This window comes from Pithys albifrons, chromosome 10, assembly GCF_047495875.1.
Source record: "Pithys albifrons albifrons isolate INPA30051 chromosome 10, PitAlb_v1, whole genome shotgun sequence".
NCBI classification, from domain to species: domain Eukaryota; kingdom Metazoa; phylum Chordata; class Aves; order Passeriformes; family Thamnophilidae; genus Pithys; species Pithys albifrons.
Window position 1 is genome coordinate 12,157,312 of NC_092467.1, and position 25,165 is coordinate 12,182,476.

The 25,165-nt window shown below is 40.3% G+C and overlaps 1 protein-coding gene across 4 annotated transcripts; it reads right to left on the reverse strand.

Moving 5' to 3' along the window:
• Window positions 1-1,760: 1,760 nt before the first annotated feature.
• DDX59 (DEAD-box helicase 59) lies at window positions 1,761-25,157 on the reverse strand. 4 transcript variants are annotated; one of them, XM_071565280.1, is made up of 8 exons: window positions 25,054-25,157; window positions 7,848-8,664; window positions 6,634-6,801; window positions 6,058-6,147; window positions 5,436-5,687; window positions 4,706-4,858; window positions 4,107-4,235; window positions 1,761-2,406 (listed from the first exon to the last, which is right to left on the reverse strand). In XM_071565280.1, the coding sequence occupies exons 2-8, from the start codon at window positions 8,652-8,654 to the stop codon at window positions 2,143-2,145; spliced, it is 1,863 nt and encodes a 620-aa protein (XP_071421381.1). In that variant the 5' UTR covers window positions 8,655-8,664; window positions 25,054-25,157; the 3' UTR covers window positions 1,761-2,142. The 4 variants fall into 4 exon arrangements, with proteins under 4 accessions (XP_071421381.1, XP_071421379.1, XP_071421378.1 ...); XM_071565278.1 differs by lacking the exon at window positions 25,054-25,157 and adding an exon at window positions 18,137-18,156; XM_071565277.1 differs by lacking the exon at window positions 25,054-25,157 and adding an exon at window positions 11,942-12,025.
• Window positions 25,158-25,165: the final 8 nt, after the last annotated feature.

The following is a 25,165-nucleotide window of genomic DNA, read 5'->3' on the forward strand; positions in this document are numbered from 1 at the left end:
CCCCTCACGATCGGGGCGCCTCCGCAACCGCCACCGCCGCCCCGTTTGAACGTGCCGGGCGCGCCCGATTGGCTGAGCGAGGCCCCGCCCCTGTCCCGGCCCCGCCCCGCCCCGCTCGGGGGCGCCGCTGCGCAGGAACCGGCGGGAGCGCCGGAAGTGCCAGAGGCTCGGGGTAGGAGAGGGACTGCGGAGTGTCGGGGTTGGCACTCGGGACCGCCGAGTGTCGCGATACCACCCTGGACCGCGGAGTGTCGGGATTGGCAGCCAGGACCGCGGAGTGCCGGCGTTGCACCCGCTCCGTAAGGCCAGCTCGCACCTCGGTGGTGCGGTTATGCCTCGTTGCCATGTGTGTCCAAGGGATGAGTGGAAATGGGAGAAAACGGGTGGGAAAGGAATTAAAATAACTCACACTGGCCGTGACACTTGCATTCTGAGCAACACCAAGACAAGAAGTAAAAACGGTGCTGGGCAAGCTACAGATCTGCCCACAAAAGGCCCACTGAAATTACGATACATTATACTAAACTATCTGAACCCAATAACAATGACAAACCTTGCTGTAAGAAAACAGAACGAAGTTGCTCGTTCAATTTCATTTTTACATAACCTGTACTTGCATTTGGTTCCTGGGGCAAAGATGGTGTAGAACTATTGCATGATCTTATGATTGTCAAATGCAAATCATGGAACTTGTGAAGGGCAGGGTGGCACGGGGAGAGCTGTGTGCACCTCTAAACATACAGATACCTGCTCTAAGTTTGCAGTTACATTCTATAGGCAGGGGTGGGTTATTTTAAATGAGAGAAAAAGCAAATTCCATCATTCTGATATGATGCCAAATTGAAACACTAAAAGCATGACAAGTTTTACACATTGTGGTGAATTATGCTAAAGGGAAAAAATGTAATCTATGTCAAAGGAATTCAACACTCATAACGTGTCTTTGGACAGACCCCAGCTCTCATTTGAGCTTAGGTCTCCAATTCAAGACTGATACTGAACAGCCACATTCAACAATTCACATCCATCTCCCTCCTCACATTTACAATATGGTTCTACATGTCACCTGTCTTGCAGCTTGTAAGACCTACTGTTTCAATTTCTAGTGGGGAAAATAAAAAACCAGCAAGCTACTAAGCTTTTATCCACTGAAGTCAGTTTATCACACTGCTGGTCTTTGGCCAAAGAGCAGACATAAAATGCACAGGCCTAACATTTAACTACCTACAACATCTGTCTGCCATCAAGGGATGGTGCATCACAGCAGCGTGAAAGGTCTGATGAAACTAATTTCTCAAGCCCTACTCTAAAAGGAAGTTTTGATTATGACCTATCTCGGACTTCAGATGGGAAATGATACAACACTATCTTAGTATAGTTTTGACCTCATCTCCCAAAAAAATGAAAAAGCATCTGGTGTCAAAGCATGGCAAGTTCTGCTTAAATAACACAATCATTTATTCATTAACTATGTTTCATTAAATAAAAACACAAATTTCTTATTTATGTGGTTAATCTGTATCTACAATGAGGCTACACCAATAACCAAGTACTCCTGCTACTGCAAACTGCTTGAGTAGAACATCCCACGGGTCCACATGCATGAAAGGAGAAACTAAACCACCAATACTCTTTGCAAGCAAAACTTGCATATGTTCCTAAGAAATCCCCAGAGAGCTTACTGAAGATCCAGAAAAATGTTCCCAGTGGAAGATTTTATGTAAGCAAACAAGAAGAGATTTTCAGAGGCTTTCCGAGACTAATCTGTCACCAATTTTTAATGGTTTAAAGAGTATCCTTTGCAAAGATCTTGTCTCAATATAATGACATAAGAATTACCAGAAGTGTGTCTCACAAGAAGTATGAAACTATTATGCAGAAATATTAAAACAAAATAAAAGGTATCTCCTCAGTTCATGTTGCAAGCAAGACCAAGAAAGGTTTTGAAACAGGGTTACAGAGCGTTTGCACTGGCCAGTACTGTAATTCAAACATACAGTAGCCTGTATTTCAAAATAAAGATGAAATTAAAATGAGTCTCCTTAAAAAACTGATAAACTTCTTTAAAAGGCAATATACAAGCCATCATTTCATGTTTATTTTTAATCCTATTTTCATTGTAATTACATAACTATATCTTTATTACCTCTGAGAACTATGTTTGTTGTGTTTTCTAATAATGTCCATAATATTATCTCCTGTTACAAGGCTATTCTGTAATTGTTTAAGTCTCTGTTGTTCCCTTCTCTTTTGGTCATGCAGATACGGAGAATTAAGCAGCTGTGGGGGAAGAATGGTGCCCGTGGGTTTTACTCTCTTCACAACATCCCAAAAGAGCTTCTTGCTGTTGTTATTGATAAAAGTAATTGCAGTTCCACTGTGACCCAACCTTCCCGCTCGTCCAACCTGAAAAAGCAAAAATTCCTTTTAAGTTATCAATGTTAAATGGAAGTCCTTCAAATAGCCCCAAAGGTAATTTTCTGTTATAAAACTGCAAGTAACGTGACAGGAACAAATCTCTACCTCAAACTCTAAGCACAAAGTTACTTACACTAGACTTCCTGAATTCAGGATATCCAGACCTGAAGCTTTAGCTTAAACACATCTAAAATTATGCCTGGCTTATGTGACATTCTGTAAGTCCAATATTGATACTGAGGCAGGTGATAGAGCCTACAGGCAAAAGCTTACAGTAGATCTGATCCAAACAAAATGTTTTTTAAAAAAATCCTTATCATAGAGATGTCACAAACACGTATCTTGTATCAGGCACAATATGTACCACCGTGACGATAAAAACGCCCTTTACTTTCAATGATCCAGTAACTTAAAATTATTTGCCAGTATTATCCAAAGTGCTTGAACAAAAGAATCTACCAAGACCTTCTATTCAGGAATAGCTGATATGCTGATACTGGTATGGCTTTGATGCTAGGAAAGACTCTTTTTATTTATTTACTATGTGCTTGAAACTTTAGCACAAAGATAATTAAAAACAAGAGGGGAGTACTGCAATTTGTAAGACAATATTTAAGGGGTTCATGACAGTGGGTAACGGTCAGACCTATCCAGAACAAAGTTAACTTCAAAGCAACATCAGTTCCCTCAGGGCCTTGTTTCAAGTATCTCTAAGCACAAAGGTCCCATCACCTCTCTGTCCACTTTGTTCCACCACCTGACTTCACTTGCTGTGAAAATCGTTTCTCCCTGAGGCCAGAATTTTCCTTGCAGCAAGTCATGACTTGGCTCTTGTCCTTTCTCTCTGCATCTCCAAGAAGAGTCTGGTTCTGTCTCCTGTGTACCCGCCCTTCGCCACACAGAAGACAGTAATTAAATCTCTAGTCCATTCCAAACAAGCCCAGTTCCCTCAGCCTGTCTCCACGTGTCCCATGTGCCAGCCCCTGACTTTCCCTGGCCTCTCTCCAGTTTGTTGGCTTTTCTTGTGGTTGGCAGTCTCAGAAATGCACACAGTGCTAAGTGTGTCTTCATGAGCACCACAAAGAGGGCAATGAGTTCTTTTCATCTGCCAGCTCAGCTAGGGCTGGGGGTGTGCACATGAACATACATGCACACACACACACACACACACACATGCAAAACATACACATCATCTTTTTTAAAGCAGGAAATCCTCAGGAAAAAATATCAGAGTTACTTGACTAGGAAGAGGGAATAAGATAAAGTTCATGACTAGTTTCCTGACTATTACATGTATATCCCACACTGCAGATGAGCTGCAGCAGAAAGAGGGATATTTGGCCTTTCTTCATGTAGATAGTTAAAAAAATGGTAAACTTTGCTTTCTATAGACATAAAATGATACAAGAAAGTATGAAATGGGAAGAATGATACTGCAAAAATAATTGACATAAAATCATTCTTCTAGGTTTTAGTAACTTATATAGAAAGTATGAGAGCAGTGTTCTAGATTTTAGTGATTTACATAAGAGACTTGTAAAAGAGATATTCGACACCTTTCTGTCCTTTCCTATAAAATCAATATTCTGAAGAGGAAAATAATCTCTTTTTACACTCAAATTAAATTTCCACAGGTGGATGTCATATTTTGATATAGTTTCCAAATAAGGCTTTAGCTATTTACCTACCTGATGTACATATTCATCCATACTTGAAGGCATATCAAAATTCACAACCAGTTTGACATTGACAAGGTCAAGCCCCCGTCCAAGGACTCCAGTACTCACTATAACTTCATATTTCTCTTGAAGTAATCCCTGGCAAGGGAGGAACAAACTAAAGTTAGTTCTTTTCTCCTCATTTGTATTTTGAGCCTCTCCAGGGATAGTCTAAGGGCTGGTTATTCAGTGTAAGAACACACACAGTGCAATTATTCTATTGTAGAAGAGAGAATGGCTTCCCTGTGTTCTGCAATTAAAAAGGAATATAATTCACTGAGGTAACTAAAGAGAGATCAAATGCACAATTTTAATTCTAAAAAAATCATCAGTTGAAGATAATGCATATTTAAATTCCCATTTCAAAGCAAATAATCTAGGAAATAGTCTCCAGTGTTTATCTACATTTAAATTGGCATTGTTATCTACAATTTTGCTTGGTCCCATCTGCCTCCCATCTTCCCCAGCAGAAAAGCAGTCCATTTATGACATTAGTCATTCACATGGAGCCACCTTAACAAAAAGGGCCACTTACACTCTATCAAACCCCCTACATATAAATCACAAACCTGTAATATGTCTGTTCTTTCCACTTGAGACTTTTCAGAATGCATAGCTGTGCACTGTAATCCTGTAATCTTATGAACAGCATCACTCAACAGATCTGCTCCTAGTTTACAGTCCACAAACACCAACACTGGAGGCTTGAATAGCTTCTCATCCTGTAAAATTAAAACAGTTTATAAAAAAAGGCATTACCATTGGCTGCTCATCATCAGCATAGATTCAATTTCTTCTGCTCATTATCTCCAACATTAACCACACTTTCTCATGAACAAATGTTTCTAGACTTTAGATAAGAACAAGATACCATCCATGAAATTTTACAAAGCTGTACGTTATAAACATATAATGGTTTGTACACTCAGAACCCAATTCTGTATCAACACATGAATTTTTTACAAGTCAGAAGTTTTCATGTAATTCTGAACTTTAAGTTCTGAGGTTAAGATAAAGATTCTTATTTACTTCTTGGATAAACCTCAGGCCTGCAAAACCACCCCCAAAGTCCTCACAGAAGATATAGAGGAGGTGGGAGTGATGGGGGTGGAGTAATCCCTTAAACTCCCATTAAAACTCTTACACTGCAGAACTACTGAACTATGTGCAGTTACTGCTTAACCTCACTCCACCTCTTCACTACACACAGATCAGAATTAAAAATGACAATCTGACAGAGAATTGTAAAGACATGAATATTTTTATAAATTCTTCTTAGGAGAAAAATATGAAACTTACATTTAGTATTTCAAACAGCTTTTTCTTTTTAGATGGTTCTTCTACCCACAAAATAATTTGGCGAACATTGGAACATGGCAGGTTCTTTTCTCCTATTGTTATTCTTACAAAATTGTGCAGAAGCTGATTTGCCAAGTGTTCAATGCCCACTGGAATTGTGGCTGACACCAGTATGGTTTGATGATCATGAGAGATGTCTTCCAAAATATCCAACACTTGCTGCTGGAAACCCATTTTTAACATGGTATCCACCTAAGTGAAAAATATTAGATTTATATACCAGATCTTTCCATGAAGAGTAGGATCCTGACTGTGAACTGACAGAAGAACCATAATGTGTATGACGCAGGAGTATTTACACTCAGAAAAAGTAAAAAAATTAAAAACAATGCTTCACACTGGTCTAAAAGCATTACCCTGTCAGGTATCTAAGTCTTTTATATCCAATAGAACGGGTGTTGTTCAAACACATTTCAAATTCTGTTAAAAACTGAAATTTTCAAACGTATTGTATCTTTATAACAAACACTCTGTATGTTCAGTCACTTAGACCAGCCACTCACACTGGCTCTTCAAGGACCACTTTATAGGAAATACAGCTCTGATAAATAAAACAACTTACTTCATCCACCACTACAATTTTTATGCCATGCAGTTGAACAGAACTTTGCTTTAAAATCTCAATAAGTCTTCCAGGTGTTGCTATTATAACCTAAAAAAAAACCACCAAACAAAAAAAGATTACTTTCCTAGAAAAACTATCAAGTTACAGCATAGAGATAACTAGGGCAATAATTAGTGAAATTATTTGTGTTCAATTAAATGATAAAACTTTTACAGGGTCGAAAAGGAAATGGACCTCTCAGAACTCTAATGGATGTGTCTAAATTACAAGCAACATAATTTGCATGAAAAACAAACTATTTTTTGCTATAAATGACAAGTCCTTGTCTAATAAAATGGTATGTTCCAGTCTTCGATAGCAGTAACATCACCAATGAAACCTTTTAAAAACAGAAAAAACTATTGTATGTTTAGTCAGAAGTCAAAATGTTTTTTAAAATTGGTACTACTGTAAAATTTTCAAGAGCTAATAAATATTTCAGTAGTTTAATCTTTGTGTGTTCCTACATGTCAACAGCAGCATTTTTTTCTGTGACCATCACGAAAACCCAACTCCCCCCAGCAGAGCCCTTACCTTAACGCTCTGCCTGAGCCGGTGGAGCTGTGGAGGCAGCGGCAAACCCCCCACCAGGAGCACCGTCCTCATGTTTGGCAAACCAGCCATCAGTTCCTTTGCCTGTCTCTCTATCTGAATTGCCAACTCCCTTGTTGGGGCCAAAATAAGGGCAGATGGAGTTTCTGTCTAGAAAGAGGAAGAAAAATGTAATGAGCATGGAATTGCTTTATTATTAAGATAAAAAGCTTTCAAGATTAAATTTCCCAACTTCATCTTTTACATTAAAAATGAAAATTATTTTGAACAACAAAATAAAATTACTTCCTGACATATACATTAATTTGTGCAGTACCATGAAGATGAAGAATGGGAAAGATCATGTAGAGAAGTTAAGTATTATTCACTAAGATTCCAATTTTGTTATAAACATATAACTGTCTTGCAGACTTTAATGATAATCAGAGGAATTACAGGAGTGCACCTGTTCTTACATGTTCCTACATAATGCTTTTATTCTTAAAATGAATGCTAGAGTACTTTAAAGATTAAAAGAGCTACTTAATTTCTAAACTATTCATTTGAAAAAAGTATGCACTCATTTGTGTGTATATACACATGTATTTGTAAATGTATCTAAACAATGCAAAACATCAACTAGAATCAGGTCCAGAATTTTAAATAAATTCTGATGTATCTCTTCTTGAAAAAAACCAACAAAGCAAAAACCAATACTGAGCCACACTCAATAGTATTTGCCAAGTACTTCTTGTCAAACACTCATGTTCTTACAAAGCAAAACCTTAATTGCTTTTTCCCCCAGTATCACAGGGGTGAATGTGTAACTAGAAGATTTCAGAAATTTATTACCCCAAATCCTTTTAAGCCTTCTGATATATCAAGATACAGGAACAACTTCTTGCAGAGGGCTGGAATCACTTTCTATTTATGTCATTTAGGAAGTTTACCACAGAATTTAATTACCTTTCTTAACAAGGAGGAACTGTATACTTGGTGATATTAAGAGCTGCTTTATGTCCTGACCAAAGTGAAAAAATCATTCAAAGGCATTAAAAATCATCAGCAACACCCTCCCCCTCCAAGAAACAATGCTCCATCAATCAAAAGTAAAATAAATCATTGAATGTTAATTAAAAACACCACAGTTACATTCTTAGAGGATCCAAGATAAAAAGTTCCAAACCACATTCTCTAGACATACAGAGTTCCATTACCTCACTCAAAACCTTCATAATAACAGGGAGCAGGAAGGCTGCTGTTTTTCCAGAGCCTGTGTCTGCACTAGCCACAATATCCCTCCCTATTAGTCCAACAGGGATCATTTGCATCTGGATGGGAGTTGGGACTTCATAGCCAGAATTCTTCAAATTATGGTTTAAAGTTTCAGGAAAACCACAGTGTTCAAACTCTATAATAGGTCTGGGAACTTGCTGGCCCTGGACAGCAATACCCAGCTGCAGCTTAAGGTTCTCAACCTGCTCATCTTGCAAACCTGAAATAAAGGAATGATCTCTGTACAAATAAGGTGTATTAGGCAGGTGAGCTTCTGCTTGAGAGTCTGTGAGTTGATCAGACGCCAGCTGTTTTTCCTTTGCCTGCAGAAGGTGTTTTGCTTTACATTCCAAACTACAAACGTCTTCTTCTGTTTTATCACATATGTACTCTCCGTAGCGACCACACACAACACACACAGGCTCTCCAGGTTCTGCCCAACGCTGGGATTTGCTGAAGGATTTTATGGGTTCTTCCAAAGGGCTGTCTTCATCAGGATGTTGGCTGTCATTTCCCAGCGTTGTGTTAGCAACACCAAGGTCTCCAGCTACAAGTTCTGTATGTTCCTGTACCATTTCATTCAAATTGCATGTTGAAGCAGAAGTTTCTGTTCTAACTGACTTGCAGTCCTGGAACTCAGTGCTGTCCTCTAGCAAAGGTCCTCCAGAAGAGAGTTTATTTTTCTTAGCTGTACAACTTCTGTCCTCATCAGCAGTCCTCTTGACTTTAACAGATCTTGGTAAAAACATCTTCAGTACACTAGAAAGCAAATGGTTACAGTTGTTAGAAACTACTCCTATGGAGAAAGATACATTTTACTGTTACCACAAAGAAAAGTCTAGTAAATATTTGCAAACCCAGAAACCAATTCTCAATCCCTGAAAAGATCTAGAAACTGCCTCTTTTAAAAATTATCTTAACAATGTTCATGCAATGTCAGGAAGTATTGTAAAATAACAGCAGAAGCACAGAACAATACAGAGATCCAGCTACATTTAGCTTTCAATAGTCAAGTGAATACTTTGTTTTTCACTGCGTGGAAATGTATCAATTTTGAGAGTCAGTCATATTTAAATCCTTGGAGAGTTTACTCGTTTCTAGGACAAAATCATGAAAGCAGGCATTCTTCTAAGCTATGAAAATACCAAAATAAAATAATCCATTTTGAAAAGGATGCCAAATTCAGTACAGGACCGACTCAAGACCACTCCTTTTATTGTCCGTTTCAAAGTCCACTCAAATTAAAAAGACCACAAGCTTTCAACATGTTTAGAGTCCAGCTCTGTTCAAGGTGTCCAAAAAACCCTAAAGACCTACATGATTAATTTGCAAAATCTCTACTGTAACATAATGAAGTGTCCATAAACATCACTTTTATATTCTGAAGCCCTGTAGGTGACTCTGAAAGCATCAGATATTCCCACCAATCGTTTGCTACTGTATAATCAGTAAATAAAGTACACAAAATACCGCGATTTTATTCTGAATAAACAGTAGTGTGTATACCAGACTCTGAAAAGTTCTGTTAAGTCAGCCGTAACTCCACACAGCTTTCCCTGTGTTTACAGACAGCTGTTCTGTGTGACTCGGAGCCGCGCAGGGGCTGAAGCGGCCGGAGCTCGGCGGGCAGACCCCGGGGCCGGGAGGCTGCTCCTCGCTATCCGACCAGAAGCCAAATCTCACCACTTAATTTTTCGAGTCTAATGAGAATTTCCCAACAAACCTCTTTGCAAGCTCAGCACGCTCTCAGGCGCGGGGAGCGCTCAGGGCCGGGTGACGGACGGGCTGCCCGGGAGGGACCCGCGGGGCTCTTCCCACCTGCCTCAGCTCCGCTCTCCGGCAACAGCCACGCACCCCACGGGGGAACAGGGCGGCGCGGAGCCTCCTCTGCCCGACAGCCGCCCCCGCCCCGGTGCTGCCGGCGGAGCCCGAGCGCGGCCCCGGCCCCTGAGCATCACGATGCACCGCGGGCCCCGCGGCCCTCCCGCACAAAATGGCGGCGGCCGCGCGGGGCCGCTCCCGCCCACAGCCTGAGGCGGGAGAGGCGGGATCGGGACGGGCCTCCGGCTCCCGCCTCCCGGTTCCCGGTTCCCGCCTCTCCCTCTCCCGACGGTGCTGGGCCTGCTTGCTCGCCCCGGAGCTGCCACCGCAGAGCTCGGCCTGGGTTGTTGTGGCAAGAACAGGGTTCGTACCCGGTGTGCAACAAGACCAGTTACAAAACTCGAGAGAGACATGGACTGTTTCTTTCCCAGTTGCGCGAGCTTGAGCGCTCGGTGTTATTTCACAAATCACACCAGCTATCAAAACTTTATTTATACATTTTAGCAAACAAAGGAATTAGTGCTCATTTGCTACAAGTTACAGTGTTCATAACTAGCGGTCTATTGGTTAATGATTCCCTCGTTCCTCATGCCCATTAGTCCGTGTGGCCAGTCTGTCCCTGTGGGTCGTTGGTCGCGAGTCTGTGGCCACAATGATTGCCCCTGCCCAATTAACCAGGCAGCACAGCTGCTGAGTTGTCTTTGTTAGTTTCTTCCTTATCTTGGGGGTACTGCCGAGTGTCCTTGTGGCCCATGAATTCTACATTCTTTGTGCCCACTATCAGTGGACATCCTTCTTCCCAAGCTGTGCTAACCACCCCCTAAATCTGTGATGACTGGAGCGTGCCAAGCCCTGAACCTTAACAGGGCAGTCCTACCAACAAGTAACTTGTTTTTCTAACACCTGGAATCACTTGGAGCTTGCTTATTAGCTGCTATCTGTTTCACGGACTAAATCTCCCTTCTTGTTGATTAGCCTTGAAAGCATACAAACATCAAACAGCAAAGAACATAATTTCTTAAGAAAATTTTACATATTCCACATTTTGCAACAAGGTGCTGCCTGTCTGGCTCTGCAGGGAGCACATCCAGCGTTCCCACAGTTACAGCCCGAACTGCCAGATGCTACAGACACACATTTGCACACATGTTCCCCCTGCAGAGACACAAGGTGTGTGAGAGAAATGCCCAGTGCGTGTCCCAGCCCGCTGGGAAGGGCACAGGGAGGTTCACATACTGCAAGTCGAGTATGTTATTACTGTCAACAATAAATAAGTACATTACACTACTTCACAAGGCATGAGAACACAAGAATTTATCACATTGCACAGCAGGGCAGAAAACATTTTCAGACTTATGGACAACCTGTCCTTTGCAAGACAGCCTAGGTGTGATCACTGCCTCAGGCAAATCCAAGTTCATGGAAGAGGATATGAGGGTTTGGATGTGCGTACACTGAGAAAGGCCGATGGTTTCAGCTTTTCAAGTACTTTGTCACCAGAAGGAGACCAAGTCAACCTGTCTCCTTCCAACACCAGGAGCTCAGGTGGTGTCACTGTGTCTGTACAGGCTCTGGTTTTGAGCACATGCAGGAAGACCAGAGTATTCCCCTGGTGCATGGCAAAGATATCCTGCTGGGAGTTCTCTGGGTTGATGTACTCCCAGGCGCTGTGGATACCCTAAAACAGATTTTACCTTACCTCCCATCCCATTCTCCAACATTGATCCCATTAGCCTGAAAGCATCCACACTGATGTGGAGTCCCATTTCTGCCTCATTTTTTGGTGGGGACTAGCACCATCGCTACTTCCTACTAAAGAGAAAATCCATAAATCCTAACAGCCCCTTTGGAAGCACAGTTTAATGGCAGTCCAGAGGAACAGTCAGAGGAGCCAGCAGGAAGGGGGTTAAAACACAGACACAAGGCTGGGGGCTTTCAAGCAGCTCTCTGCAGCATTCTGTAACATTCAAATCCAGTCACACTTGAAACATGGTCTACTTTAAAGTATCCTGGAATTCTCTGTAGTAGATTGTTACCACGGTAGTAATACAAAGTTAATGCAAACAGAGGGGTTGGGTTTCTCTGGGACTATTAATTTACTGGTAGAATTGTAGAGACTACTGAACTTCTGGAAAGATTAAGTGGATATTTCTATACTGAAAAACTCCCAGGCACCTTTCACCCATACTCCATACAGTCCTGTAAAAATCCCCACCTTTCTCTGATAGAGCCTCTGTCGTTCCCTTTTGTTTGCACTGACTTTCTTTTCTTCATTTTCCCTCCTTAACATAAGTGAATTTCCTTTTCTTACTTCCATTTTTACACGGTCATTTCCTGGAATTCAAAACATCATTAGCTAAACAAAGACTAGTATTTCAACAATATTCAATATGATACATGATGCTTCATACTAGAATGCATACACCAATATGCATATATATTATATGTATCAACTTGTTCTGTGTGTAATGGCAGTCAGTAAAAACAAAGTCACTTGGTAGGAAATACTGGGAAAGGTGGTATATAGAACATTACTGTATAAACTGACAGTCCACCCATATGGATGCTCCTTGTAATTGGAGTTTCCCCTTCACTCGGTCCCAATGTTTAAGAAAGACCACAGGTGTCTGAGAAAGATTAGAGCAGCACTTAAAATTAAGTTTTAGCAAAGGTCTCTATGGGTATTCAGAGGCATGAAAGGGCTTCCATGCAAGGACAACTATGTAAATTCAACACTTTGAAAAACAGATGACTGAGGAAGAGGTAACAGTAGATCTACTGTACCTTGAGTGACTCCCAGAGGCTGGACAGGTTTTAATTTAGTTGGTAAAACACCAAGAACATACAGTGTTCTCATCTTGCCTATGCTGCACATGTTCTAGTACAACACTGCCCAGGAAAGTATCATGTACTTTTAGAAACCCCTGCACAAATATAGTCCTTATATAATTACTATGTCTTTGCAGAGTAAATTCTAAAGTAAATATTAGGAGCTGCAGAAGTAACAACACACACACAACCCCACATGTACAAAAGGACTAATATATAGTGACACAGATTTATTACCTAAATATATAGCCACAGATTTTTTCAACTTTATGCAAATTTCTATTAGAATAGCAGAGATAGTAATTACAGTAACTATAAAGAAATAATGAAAACAGTAACTCAAGCACAAACTATTAATGGTAAGTATCCCACTTTTTGGTCTATTTTAAATGATATCAAGATGATTTTTCCATGTTCACTCATGGGTTTTATATTAAATAAGCAGAAAGCAAATGTGGCATCTTGGATTTCTGTCCTCACTTTAAAAACAGGCGCTTTGCCCTGTAGCATCTCACAGCTATTCTTCAGAAGCATGAATCAACCTTTCCCATCACTTGCAAATAATAAATAATTCATTAAAACAAGAGTGGATTAAAGCAGGAGACTGAAATCCCTCTATTCCTAGCCACACTAAATCCATGGGAAACAAGCATTCTGCATATTAATTCCAAGCCGGTGTCCCAAGAATTTCAAAGAGCTGCCTGACTGTACCACACACCTCAGCTCTCCCTGCCCAGAGTGACCCATCAACTCAAACTTGTACCAGAACAGAACCTCCAGGCACCCTCCACCAACCAGGCAGGAAAGGTCTTCCCGAGTTCCACACAGGGATTTGATGGACTGGTAAGTACATCCCAAAGGGTAACTGTCCAAAACTTTTAATACAGGACATTTTAATTTTCCTTTGTAGCCAAAATATCCTCATGTGAAGTTCAAATTTTCCACTTGGAGTGAGCTCCCAGTGAGCTCCCAAACTACTGAGAATGGACTCAGAGTCCAACCAGCACCTCGTGCATCACTCCCTCAAGTGGCTGACAGATCTGACAATTAAAACATGTCTAAAATCACATCAAAAGGAATAGCTTTGGTTTTTCTTTATGCTACTATTATTTTAAATATCTCAATATGTATTCTATGTAACCCCGTTCTAAATTAAGGAATTCCAGAGCCTCTGTGTTGTTTTATAATGTTACAATGGATAAAGAGCATTAAATTTATGCAGATGTCAATTAAAGAATAAAAAACCTGTTCTTGGGGTTTGTTTGGGGTTTTTAAGTGTGCCACAATACATGCACTTGGAGTTAACAAAACACCCACTGCTTGGGTGAAAGCAAGGGGGAATTTCTTTCCATTCAGAAGGCATGGAAGTCAAAGCATGTTTTCTTGTGGATTGGTGCCAGTGTCTGCTTCACCTGATGCTATGAAATTAAATATTTTTCTGTTTCTTTAATGTCTGGGGATTTTGAAGCCGCTCAGCAGATTTTTAGGGAAGTAGTCAACTGCAGCTCTAACCCAAAGCATATTTAATGAATAGTTCTTTGATTGAAGGAACAAGTGAGTCAATGACTCCACTAGTTTCTGAATTACAGCTTTAAAGGAACCACACAGGAAAAATTCAGATAATCTAAAAACAAATAATGGTGGCTAACCATTAACTAGCCAATTCCCCTAATATTCATACAAAATGTCCTGATTGAGTACAGCTATTGCACACAGTATATTTATTCTGAGGCCTAGTTTTTTTTTAATTTTGCTCAATTTAAACAGACAACTCCTAAGGTTTTTGAAAGTAAATGATTAACAAAAGAAAACTTGGACTAATATTTTCAGGCTTCCTGAGCATTCTCTTTGTTTGAAGAGCCACTTTATAAGGAACCATTGGTTGATATCAGAAATCCATGGTAAAATTAGAATTTAAAAAAAATAATCCAATTAAATCTTAATTTTTAAAGAATATTACTGAGTTAGTTTAAAAAAAGAACTCAAAAAAACCCCAAACAACAGCAGTCCCACCCTGAAGCTCCAGCACTAAATGCCACAAGTCTATAGGGAAATAACTGTATAGGGCAATTCATGAAAAAATTATGAACGTAATTACTGTATGTGATTAAATGCTCAAACACTGCACATAATGTTTACTTTGAAAACTGATGGACTCCCTAATTCCATATCACCATACCTTTAGCACAGCTGTAATAACTACAGTGAATACAATTACCAGCTTTTTTGTAAAAGATACAGACTAGCTTTTTGCAGTTAAAATGAATGATTTTAGAGTATCAGAACCATTTAAACCAACTTACGTATCTCTGTCCGGTCTCTGAGACTTAGAGAACAAGGATTTGACCAAAAGATGGTAAAGACAGTTGACAAATGCCAGGGACTTCACTAACCAGCAAACTATTAGAGAGTTCAGGCAGAAATTAACAGGATTAAACAATCTTGAAATATAACATATTTAGAATTAAAAACTAAAATTTAAAATTTCTCTCCTTTGATGTTAACCTAATTTTCTTTCTGAGAGGATATAAAACATTGTATTTAAAAGCTGCTTACCAGTTTGCCATTTAGATTTGTGTTCCAATTAATAAGGCTGTTTGGAGGCAAGAGAGATTGGCATCTCTTGTAAAAGCAAGATCAGACTCACACAACATGCACTTATTGAAATTAAATCCTTTCCCATCCCCTACTTTGGGATCAGAGACAAAAGGATGGGAGAGGAAAAAAAGAAATTCCACAAGACCAACAGGAATTATTAAGTTTCAGCTTGCCAGATGAACTGTGTTTGATGTGTGTTGCCATTTGCCCAGCAATAAACTCTCTTTCTAATCAGGTAATTTTTTAAGAGATGAAGACTTTTCTAATTAATCAGCAAGTATGATAAACATAACAGGTACACTGCATTCATACATACATAGAGTGACAGATTAAGGAAAAAATTTAATCATAAGCCTTTTGAGTAAATGGATAATAAATTTCCCTTTTCGCCACTAAAGCGCCTACCAGCATTTTGACAGTAGAAACCACTGTAAGAAAGGTCTGGGAAATGTGCAAGAAAGCTGCTACAAACTAGACTTTTTATGAATTGTCTTGTTAAAATCTATGCCAATATTAACCATTGGTCTTAACCTCCATGCTTCCCTACATTACATTTGGTTCCCCTTCTGTCTCTGCATGAAATCTTAAATTGCCCCAGTTGAATCCATCACACAAAAACTACTAAAGGAAGGTCATGGAAAGGCTGTAACTACACCTGTAAAAGTTAACTGGCTGCTGCCAGAGTAGAAGCCAAGTGCAGGGTGTCCCTCCTACCAAGTGACTGCCAGCTGTGCCACTGCCTTTGGAAGGCACTGGCAGCCTTTACCAAGTAGAGGGTGACCCCACTCCTGCACTTCCTCCCACTGGTGGCTTGGTGGCCACACAGCTCCAGGATTCTTTGCCACCAGCCTTTACTTACCACTGTCCTCAGTGACTGCTTCTGTCAGGCCCCAGCCTACAGATTTCTTAATTTCTCAAACATCACTCTTTGAGTATTCAGTGCAGTCTTAATATTAAGTGTAATTTAAAAATACACCTTGTGGATATTTTTTTCTACAGACTCATACTGCAAGTCTCCAATATTAATTTTACAGAATCTGTGTCATAGTTGGCACTAATTTCACTAGCACAGAACTTTCTCATGTGCTAAGCAAAATAGAGGATACAAGAACTGTGACTTGGTTTACCAAAAAAAGTCCAACTTCAATTAAAATTCTATCCAAAAGGATTGAAATGCAATCTAAATACATGGTCACCAAGTAGGCTTTTTATCCATTACTTTTTTTAACAGAAAAGAATACCAGATGGCTTTAATTTCCAAAGCCAAAACACTTTTTATAATTGCATACTTGAGGCTCACAGATCGCTAAAGTTACACCAATAGATTTGTCCTTCTGAAATTTAGTTACTTTTCTAAACTTTGTTTGCTGTGAGAACATGCAGACAATGCATTAGCTCAGCTTGATAAAGCACAATAGCTGTTAACAAACAAAGGCAAGCCTCGAAAATGCAACACATCTCTCACTACCACCCCTGAACAACTGCCCCCTATGCTTTTTATTAGGAAGATTGAAAGATGCCAATAACCTTACAGCTGGTGACTGTAATAACAGAGGGTAACAAGACAGAAATAATGAATATTTCCTTGTTAAGCAATGTTGTTTGTGCTGTTCCAAGAGAGATCTGCCAAGAACTTTCCATGCAAACCTTATTTTTCTGGGATCTGTAACTTGGCTGCAAAAAATCCAGCATGATAATACCCACTTCAAAAGAATTTAGATTACAAGTTCTAAAATACATTTTCATGTTTTGAAATAAATTCAATTTACACTAAATAGGGTAAACAGTTCATCACTTCATTTTAGTTACTTTATTGCAAGAAAACCTCTGGTTAGCAAGTTTGCACCCCAGATCATTACATGTTTTCTAACTCTTGGGTATTAAATGTCTGAAGTATTGCAGTGTGAAAGGAGACTTTGTGCTATATAGTCAAGATTCCAGTGGTGTGTATTTTCTTTTTCAGGAAGGCTGTATGAAATCAAATTAAGCACTCATGGGATTCTATCTGCCAAACAATTCAGTGGAATAAATCTGTGCTAATTCTTAATACGACTCAGCTGACCTGAGTATAAGGCCAGGTTGTGAAAAAGACTGGCTGTTCAACACACCATTCTCACAAAATATAAGCCCAGAATTTCCATGTGAAACTATGTCAGTTTTGTTTTGTTTTTAAACAAATTATTCCAAGCTTTCAGCCACACAAAACTCCAGTTTCAGTTTACCTGCTTCTTTTTTGGCTCATGGCCCATTAGGATAAGGCCACTTTGTACAGTTCCTGCCCAAATAAATATTCTTTCCGTTGGCAAATAGCAAGATATATAGAAATTAGATATCAGGCACAAGCCAGATTGCAGCCCAATTTCAGAAAGCTCTCTGTCAGGAAAACGTGGTGGCTTCGGCTTACACATATGAGGAATAAACCTCCCAGGAATTCAAAACTAAAGGAGATGATCAAAACATATAAATGTTATCAATAAATTATAAACTTTTCTGAATATATATGGTGAGATAATTCCAAAGGAAACATGAGAAGAAACAGGCCAGAAAACAACATGAGACAGAATAGCTTAAAACATTTCTGCTCATTTTCTTGACTAACACGGGTTTTCCCTCCTAGACCACCTTATCCTGCAGAATATCCCTATCTACCTCACTGTTTAAGACAAATTAAAACTAAGTAATTCTATGAAACCACAGCTCCTCTGAGATTATTTGCAATTCAGCTAACATGCTGAGTACATAAGGACATTACCCTTCTTGAGGAGTTTGGATGAACTGGAGTAAGTCATCACATTCAGATTCTCACTCTGCTCAGCTCCAGAGCAAACTGAAGCTGCAGGAGAACAGTTCCCCTTGACATTACCGAGGTAAATACTTGAAAAATAACCACTACTGCACTATACAATTAAAAAAAAAAAAAGAAAAGAAAAAGAAAAAACATGGGCAGCCAGACAACAGACAAGTAAGAACAAAGAGCTCCTACCAGATCAGTGGAACTTGGAGCAAAAAGGCAAGGTAGGCAAAAGGCTTCTGCATTACTGGCTCTGTCTGCTCTGCAAGAAGCCACAAAGGGAGCCAGTTACAAGAGGGTGGTGGCCTGGGAAGCCTGACAGGTCTGCCCCTTTAATCATTAACAGAGACAGCAGAAGCAGACACAGAGCATCTCCATTCAGATGGCTCTTAATCTTCTGTTGATACACAGAAAACCTGCTCTCTAACAGCAGCAAGGATATTTCTGTGGCACTGGGCTCTCTTAAATAATGAAATCAGAGTAATGTCATCAATCAATTTGGACATTTCTATTCTTTGTGCCAACAAGTGCAGCTGTGACTGCTGCCTGTCCAGGTGAGACAGCAGAGATAACACTCCCTGCTTTAACAGAGCCATGTGTATTATAGAACATCAATACCATATGAGGACAGAAAAACCAGAGAGATGTATAAACCTTTTGTAGTTAATTTCTCTTTTGAAACTTTCTAGAAGAAATGACCCACATTTTTTCTTCAAATACAAATAAACTGCATGACATCTTTAACCCAGAAACCCAATTATATATACACTTAAATTTAATCATGTCTGTAGCACCAGTAATTTCAAAAGGGGACAACATATAGGATTAACCTAAATTTAAAAAAAGAAATCCTTCTTGGTGCCAAGTTTTTATTGCTATATATATACACACACACATTTAATTTAAGGCAACTATTAAAATAATTGCTGCTCTTTCCATGTTTCTCATATATACTGAAATTGGGGAGTACTTAAATAAAACTGTTCTATACACAGCTTAAATATCCCATACATTTTTCTATCTTTAACATAAACAAATTAAGTTATGCCAAAGGAGAATGAAGTGTAACAGAGTTCTATACACTTGGGTTATGATGACTTTACCATGCATGCATAACCAAAATCTTCAGCAGCATCGAGTCACTGTGTATAAATTGTTACAATAAAAATCTTTGACATACACTTTCCACAGCTAACTTTTTAACAGTTACCAGCTATGTACACCTGCTAAATAAAAAATTCCTCAATAACTTGTAATTTAAAAATCAGTGAAAAACTTGATTATGATGTTTCAAAGAAGACATATATAAAAAAGAAAAACCCACCTTACTCTCCTATGCCATTCCTTTGATTACCCTTCCTCATTTATCTTCACTACCACCCCTTCCAAAAAAAAGAATTTCACCGCAATAAAATGATACAAGAAATTTACTGTTCTAACCCAGCATTCTCTGCTATTTACTGCTGGTCTCATTCAGACACACATGAGCTTCTGTGAAAACTGGAAGCAAGGCCAAAACATGGGAAACTGAAGTCTATTCATACACTCTGCTATAAATCATGTACATGCTCAAAACAAATGAGCTTTTATAAATGCTCAGATCTTTCTTCACACGTAGAAGCTGCCTGAAAAAAGCCAGTCACAGCATGAAAAAGTGCACAATTTTGTATTCATTCTCATTCAAACTTAGTGAAAAAGTCCTGCTAACTGATTTAAACTTCTTATACCTGAATGCACAATTTGAAATCTAGAGTCATGTTCATTTTCCTCTGAACTGGGATGCAACTAAAGCATTATCTAACAACTACCATAATGGTATTAATGTGGCATTTTGGTTTTGAACAAAGTATTTTTCTGAATGTAGATTTCCAACTGCATTTTGCTAAGCCAGCTCTAGTATTTAAAGGTCATATTCATTAAAAACCACCTCTAGAATTTTCCTCAGAAAACATGTCAGGCACTAGGTCATCATAAAAGACATAGTAGACACATTTCTCTTCATGAAACAGGGTAGGATCTATTCCATATGGTTTTATGTATATTTTATGTATAATAAAAGATATCAGTTATACCAAGGTATTTGTTTTCTTCACAGACAACCTGGCAACAGTGGAATGTCAAGAAGGAGAAGGCCCAGGAATCAGCAAGTATTGCACAGCACACATGGGAAGAAATCTCATCTAAAACCCCCTAGAACAAGAGCAATTCCAAGAGATGGGAAGAACACAAAAGTAGCCAGTGTCGAAAACAGATTTTATAAAGTTAAACTAAATTTAACAATCTCAGAAAAGAAGGCACCAAAGTAACCAGAGGAAAAGAGAAAACAAACCAAACAGTCTCTCATGTTGAGAGCGATGAGAGGTTTTGCCTCTCACAGCCCACAGATCTGTTGCCTGATTGGTGAGCAGTGGAACTGGGGGGGAAGATGTAGATTTTTTTTAATCTCCTTCACAGAGCTACATTAGGTCAAAGCCAAGTTGAGGAAACGAAACCAGTAGCATTCAAGTATTAAGATAAGTGACTATTGGGTACCACACTTGATTCTCATTGAGAAGCTTTTTTGGTTGTGCAGATTTCAGTAGTAGCAAATGAGCTAAAGTAGCTACTGCTTCACCTTTTTCTTTTTTTAATTTTAACTGTATCAAAAAACACCAACAATTCAAGTAAAATGTCCTACAACCCTTTATTTTCCCTTTGACTCATTACTCTCTAGAATATATGAAGTTGATAAACTGTTTTCTTCCCTTTTAAATACCTCAGCACTTTCTGATTACAAAATAATAGAAGAAATTGAAAGACAGTAATTATGTAACTGTTCTTGTACTTTCATATCATCCTAAAACACTCCCTTCCAAAATTATGCTCTGAGAAAACTCCCAGCTTGCAGAAACTACATACGTGCATGTCGGTAATAATGCCAAAGAAGTGTAATAATTCAATCGCTCTCTTCATTATCATAGAATGGCCTGGGTTGGATGGGACCTTAAAGATCATCTAGTTCTAAGAAAAGTGGCTTTAAAGAACTGCCAGATCTGGTCAACTTCTTTGTCCCTAAGGACAGTTTCCCAGGGGATCTCATTCACCAGCTCCTTAAAAACCTGGAAGTTTGTTCTTCCAAAGTTCAGGGTCCCGACTTAGCTCCTCACCAGGCCCACACTCCTTGAGATGACAAACTCCACTAGGGAGTGGTCACTACAACCCAGGCTCTAATGAGCTCCTCTGCACTGGTGAGCACCAGCTCCAACAATCTTTCTTTTCTGGTTGGTTCACCTAATCCCCAGACCAAGAAATTGTCCTCTACCCACTCCAGGAGTCTCCCAGATTGCTTCTAGTCAACTGGATTGCTAGTTAAAAATATAATATCTTAACTCTTAGAGTTTTATCATTGCTTATAAAGAAGTGTATTTAATAAAAGGTCCTAAGTTTAAGAGGATGGAATATCAGTAATTCAGTTTCATTTTTAGGCTGGAATAACCTCACAGAGATCTATAGATTGCCTGTTCAACCTCACATACGCAATACAAAACCTGCTGAAGTCAACAAACTTGTTCCTTGAGACTCGCATTGAGACATGACTGGTTCTCGGTCTGTATGTTCAGTCCCACAGCACCACATCAAGTTGTGCATGCTGCCTCTTTGCCAGGGGTTACAGGCTACAGGGTGTACCCCTCCCTTCAGCCAAAACCATTTCTATCACGACTGCTATCCTCTAAGCTGAGGCAAACAGATGGGATTATCTTAATTAGGCAAATTTGATAACAGCAATTAAAGATAATATGCCCACAGTGTTATTCCAAGCTTGTTTCCAACATCAAGACTGAAGCATTACCCAGCAGAATAGTTGCTGTGAGCTGCTGTGTTTGTGGATTTGCCTTAACGCCACCAGGTAATCTGACATGGAAATGTTCTTCCTACTCTTCATAGGTAGCCTGATAAACTAGCTGTTCACCAGCACCAAGTCTGGCTACAGACAGTGCCACTGCAAAAAGGGTAATGATATTGCTAATTTAAAACCTTTTACTTTACCTTTATCATCAAGTATTGTGAAGGAAGAAACTATGCATGAAATGTTATTCCAGTTTGAACACTCTATAATCTAGCACTAGCCTGAATTTAGTCTACAAGCCTCTTCAGAAGCCAAGGGAAAAAAATTATCTCCCTAGGTTAGAATTATTAGCAACAACTGCCATCAACACCATTATTCACCATTATTCACAGCTTAGTGGTCATATTTGTTCCTGTTGCCTGACTACAGCCATGGTACACCCACTGCATAAATGGCAAGACATATGACACCGAAGAATCAGGTCTATGATGTAATCGTGGCACAAAACTAGTCAAATGGGTTTCTAATTTAGGGTAAAGGGAGGGGAAAGGAAGGGAGAAAGAAGGGGAAAAAATAAAAATCTGTCACCTGATTGTCTTACTTTTCAATACTTTGTCTTTCCACTTGGAATTAACCTGAAAGTATAAAATACTCTGCAGAAGAAAGATTATGTGCAGAAGAGATTATCACTGTTTAAAATCTTTTAAGATGGATAAACAGGTGCAGAAAGGGATGACCCCAACTCAGCTTTCCTGTATTTTACCCTGAGCAATTACAGCAAATTTTAATCATTTTTCATGTTGCTTGTTGGTATCTTTGACAGAGCAATAACCAAGATGACACTGTGGAATCTCTGCAAAAGTAGAACTGGCACAAGAACACCAGCAACTAGTGGTGATGTCTTCTTTATATTAATGCATTCACTACTGGGAGCACTAAGGAAATGAAAAACCACTTTCATTGCAGTTACTACAAGACAGCATTTTTAGATTTTGTTCTGTGCCTCTGAACAGGTTTCATCAGCACAAATGGTGCACCCAGAAAAATTTCTGCATTTCAGACTAGACTGGTAGCAATGTTTATATATGTACCTATCCCTAATTATATCTATTGCCATTTCTGAGATGCATTCTCTGCAACAATACTGTTTTCTTTTTTTTTAACTCAGAAGAGGCTCATGACTGCAAAAATTTTGGAAGGTCAGACTTTGCTACAGGCAAGCCTCACTAGTCCCAGTGTCTACTACAGTGTATGTGATGTTTTGCAAGTGCATATGAACAGATTATAAATACAAGCGTACTTTAAATATAACTGATGAGTCCTTATTTGGATTATGCCACATTTCTTTTAGAAAGCTGTTTCTGTAAGTTTCATATTATTTTATATGGACTAATTTTTAATATTTTGATCTCCCAGAGTGGATCCTATATCCATCATAGCTAAATAATGGCTTTATAGTTTTCCTAAGCATGTTTTCCTGTATGTTGATCTAATTTTTAGGCATTTTCTTAGTCATACCAGAAACAAACTAGTTGGTATCTGGAATACACTTTTTAATTTTTTTTAATAGCTCTAATCATTTGAGGTTTTAAGGCTTATGAATTTCCGGTGTTTGCTGTTAAATATGCAGGAAGAATTAATAAAGTTTTCTAGTGAAAGTATAAAAATATTGTCAAATAATGTTTAGTAATAAATAGTAACTAAGGTTCTAATATAACTTATTTTCAAAGTATGTGTAAAAAAATAATTCAGGAAAATGTGCCAATAGAGATCTTACTTCAGCTGTTGAAAGCTATGCATATAGTCATTCTGAATAGAGACCAAGTCACACTTGTATGTTTATTTTGCATTATTATTACAATTTCTGCTGCAGAGGATCTGGGACTTTCAGTCATACACCTGCTAAGGCAAGGATTTTCTGAACTCTCTTCCTCTCATCCCTTCAAGCTATGTACCACTTGTGAGTGGTATGCATGACAGTTTGGGAATCCCATCCCAGAGAGAGTATATAGGGAGATACTCAGCAATAATTTCTTGAAATATTGACCTCCATGACCCTTTCATTTACTCGTTACTAATAAATATAGATACATGTCTGTAAAACTGTAAAATACTCTTGCCTCATACTCATGATGTTTGTCTCACTGTGCACATGAAGTGCTAGAAGAACACACAGCCACAGAGCAATGGAAAAAACTCTGTCCAGATCAATTCACAGTCCAATTGAAACACGAAGAAATAACTATCTAGCGAGAATATTATTTGAACTCTTACGACCGTGTCTAAATATTCTTTCCCAGACTCAGCGGAGCTAAAGAAAAACCCCAAACCAACGCACCTCAGGCTGCTGCCCTCCACTAACAGAGCTGCTGGAGCACCCAGGCTGGAGGGGACGGAGGGCACAGCTCGACATTACCAACCTATACATGCAGTATATACATATTGTATATAAAGTAACTCTGCTGCCAAACTGGTGATGCCCCGCCCGCCGGCGCTGCGGTCACCGATGACACACACAGTGGCCGTGCCCCTGCCAGCCCTCCCTCCCCAGCACGGCCGCGCCCTCAGTCCCGGCTTCAAAGCCAACCCATCCAGTCCTGTTTGAGTCATTAATCACCCAGTGACTGCTCCTGCCATGACTAATCCTTCCCTGCACGCTGCCCCTGTTAGCGTGATTCTGTACGTTTCCAACAACAGTCCAGTCTCTGGTGAGGCGCACGGCTGCTCCAGCCTGCTATTACGGTGACTGTGTGACCAGACCCTGAACCATTTAAAGGCTTTGTCATTCTTCTACCCAAGTATTTGCAAAGTTATTTATAGACGCGATTTTGAAGCGGAGAGACAAACGCCTGGGGGGCGGGATGCTCAGCCCTGCCTCTCGGCAGCGCTCCGGCCACCGAGGGCTCCGGCCACCGAGGGCTCCGGCCCTGGCCACCGGGGCTGCCCCGCAGCCGGGCGGCTCCCCAGCCCCGCACACAAGGGACTCGCCGAGGCTGATCCCGACCTTCCCCAACGCCACCGCGGAGAGCCCGTCCGGCCCCGCCGTGCAGAGTGGCGACGCCGGGGCGGGCGGGCCCGCGGCCCAGGGACACCGCCCTTTCCCACCGACGGGCAGCGCCGGCGCCCCTGACCGCGGGAAACGCTCCGCCCGCTGCCGCTGCTGCTGCCGCCGGGGTAGGGCTGAGCCCGAGCCCGAGCCCGAGCCCGAGCCCGAGCCCGAGCCCGAGCCCGAGCCCGAGCCCTCCCGCACTCCCTCGGCCGCCGCACCCGAGGCCAGACCCACCTCGCTCGGCCACGCCTGCCACGGCGCCCGGAGACCCCCCGTGGGGCGGGGTCGGCCCGCGCTGCTCGCGGTTCCCGCCCCGCGGTTCCCGCCCCTCCCGGGCGGGGAGGCG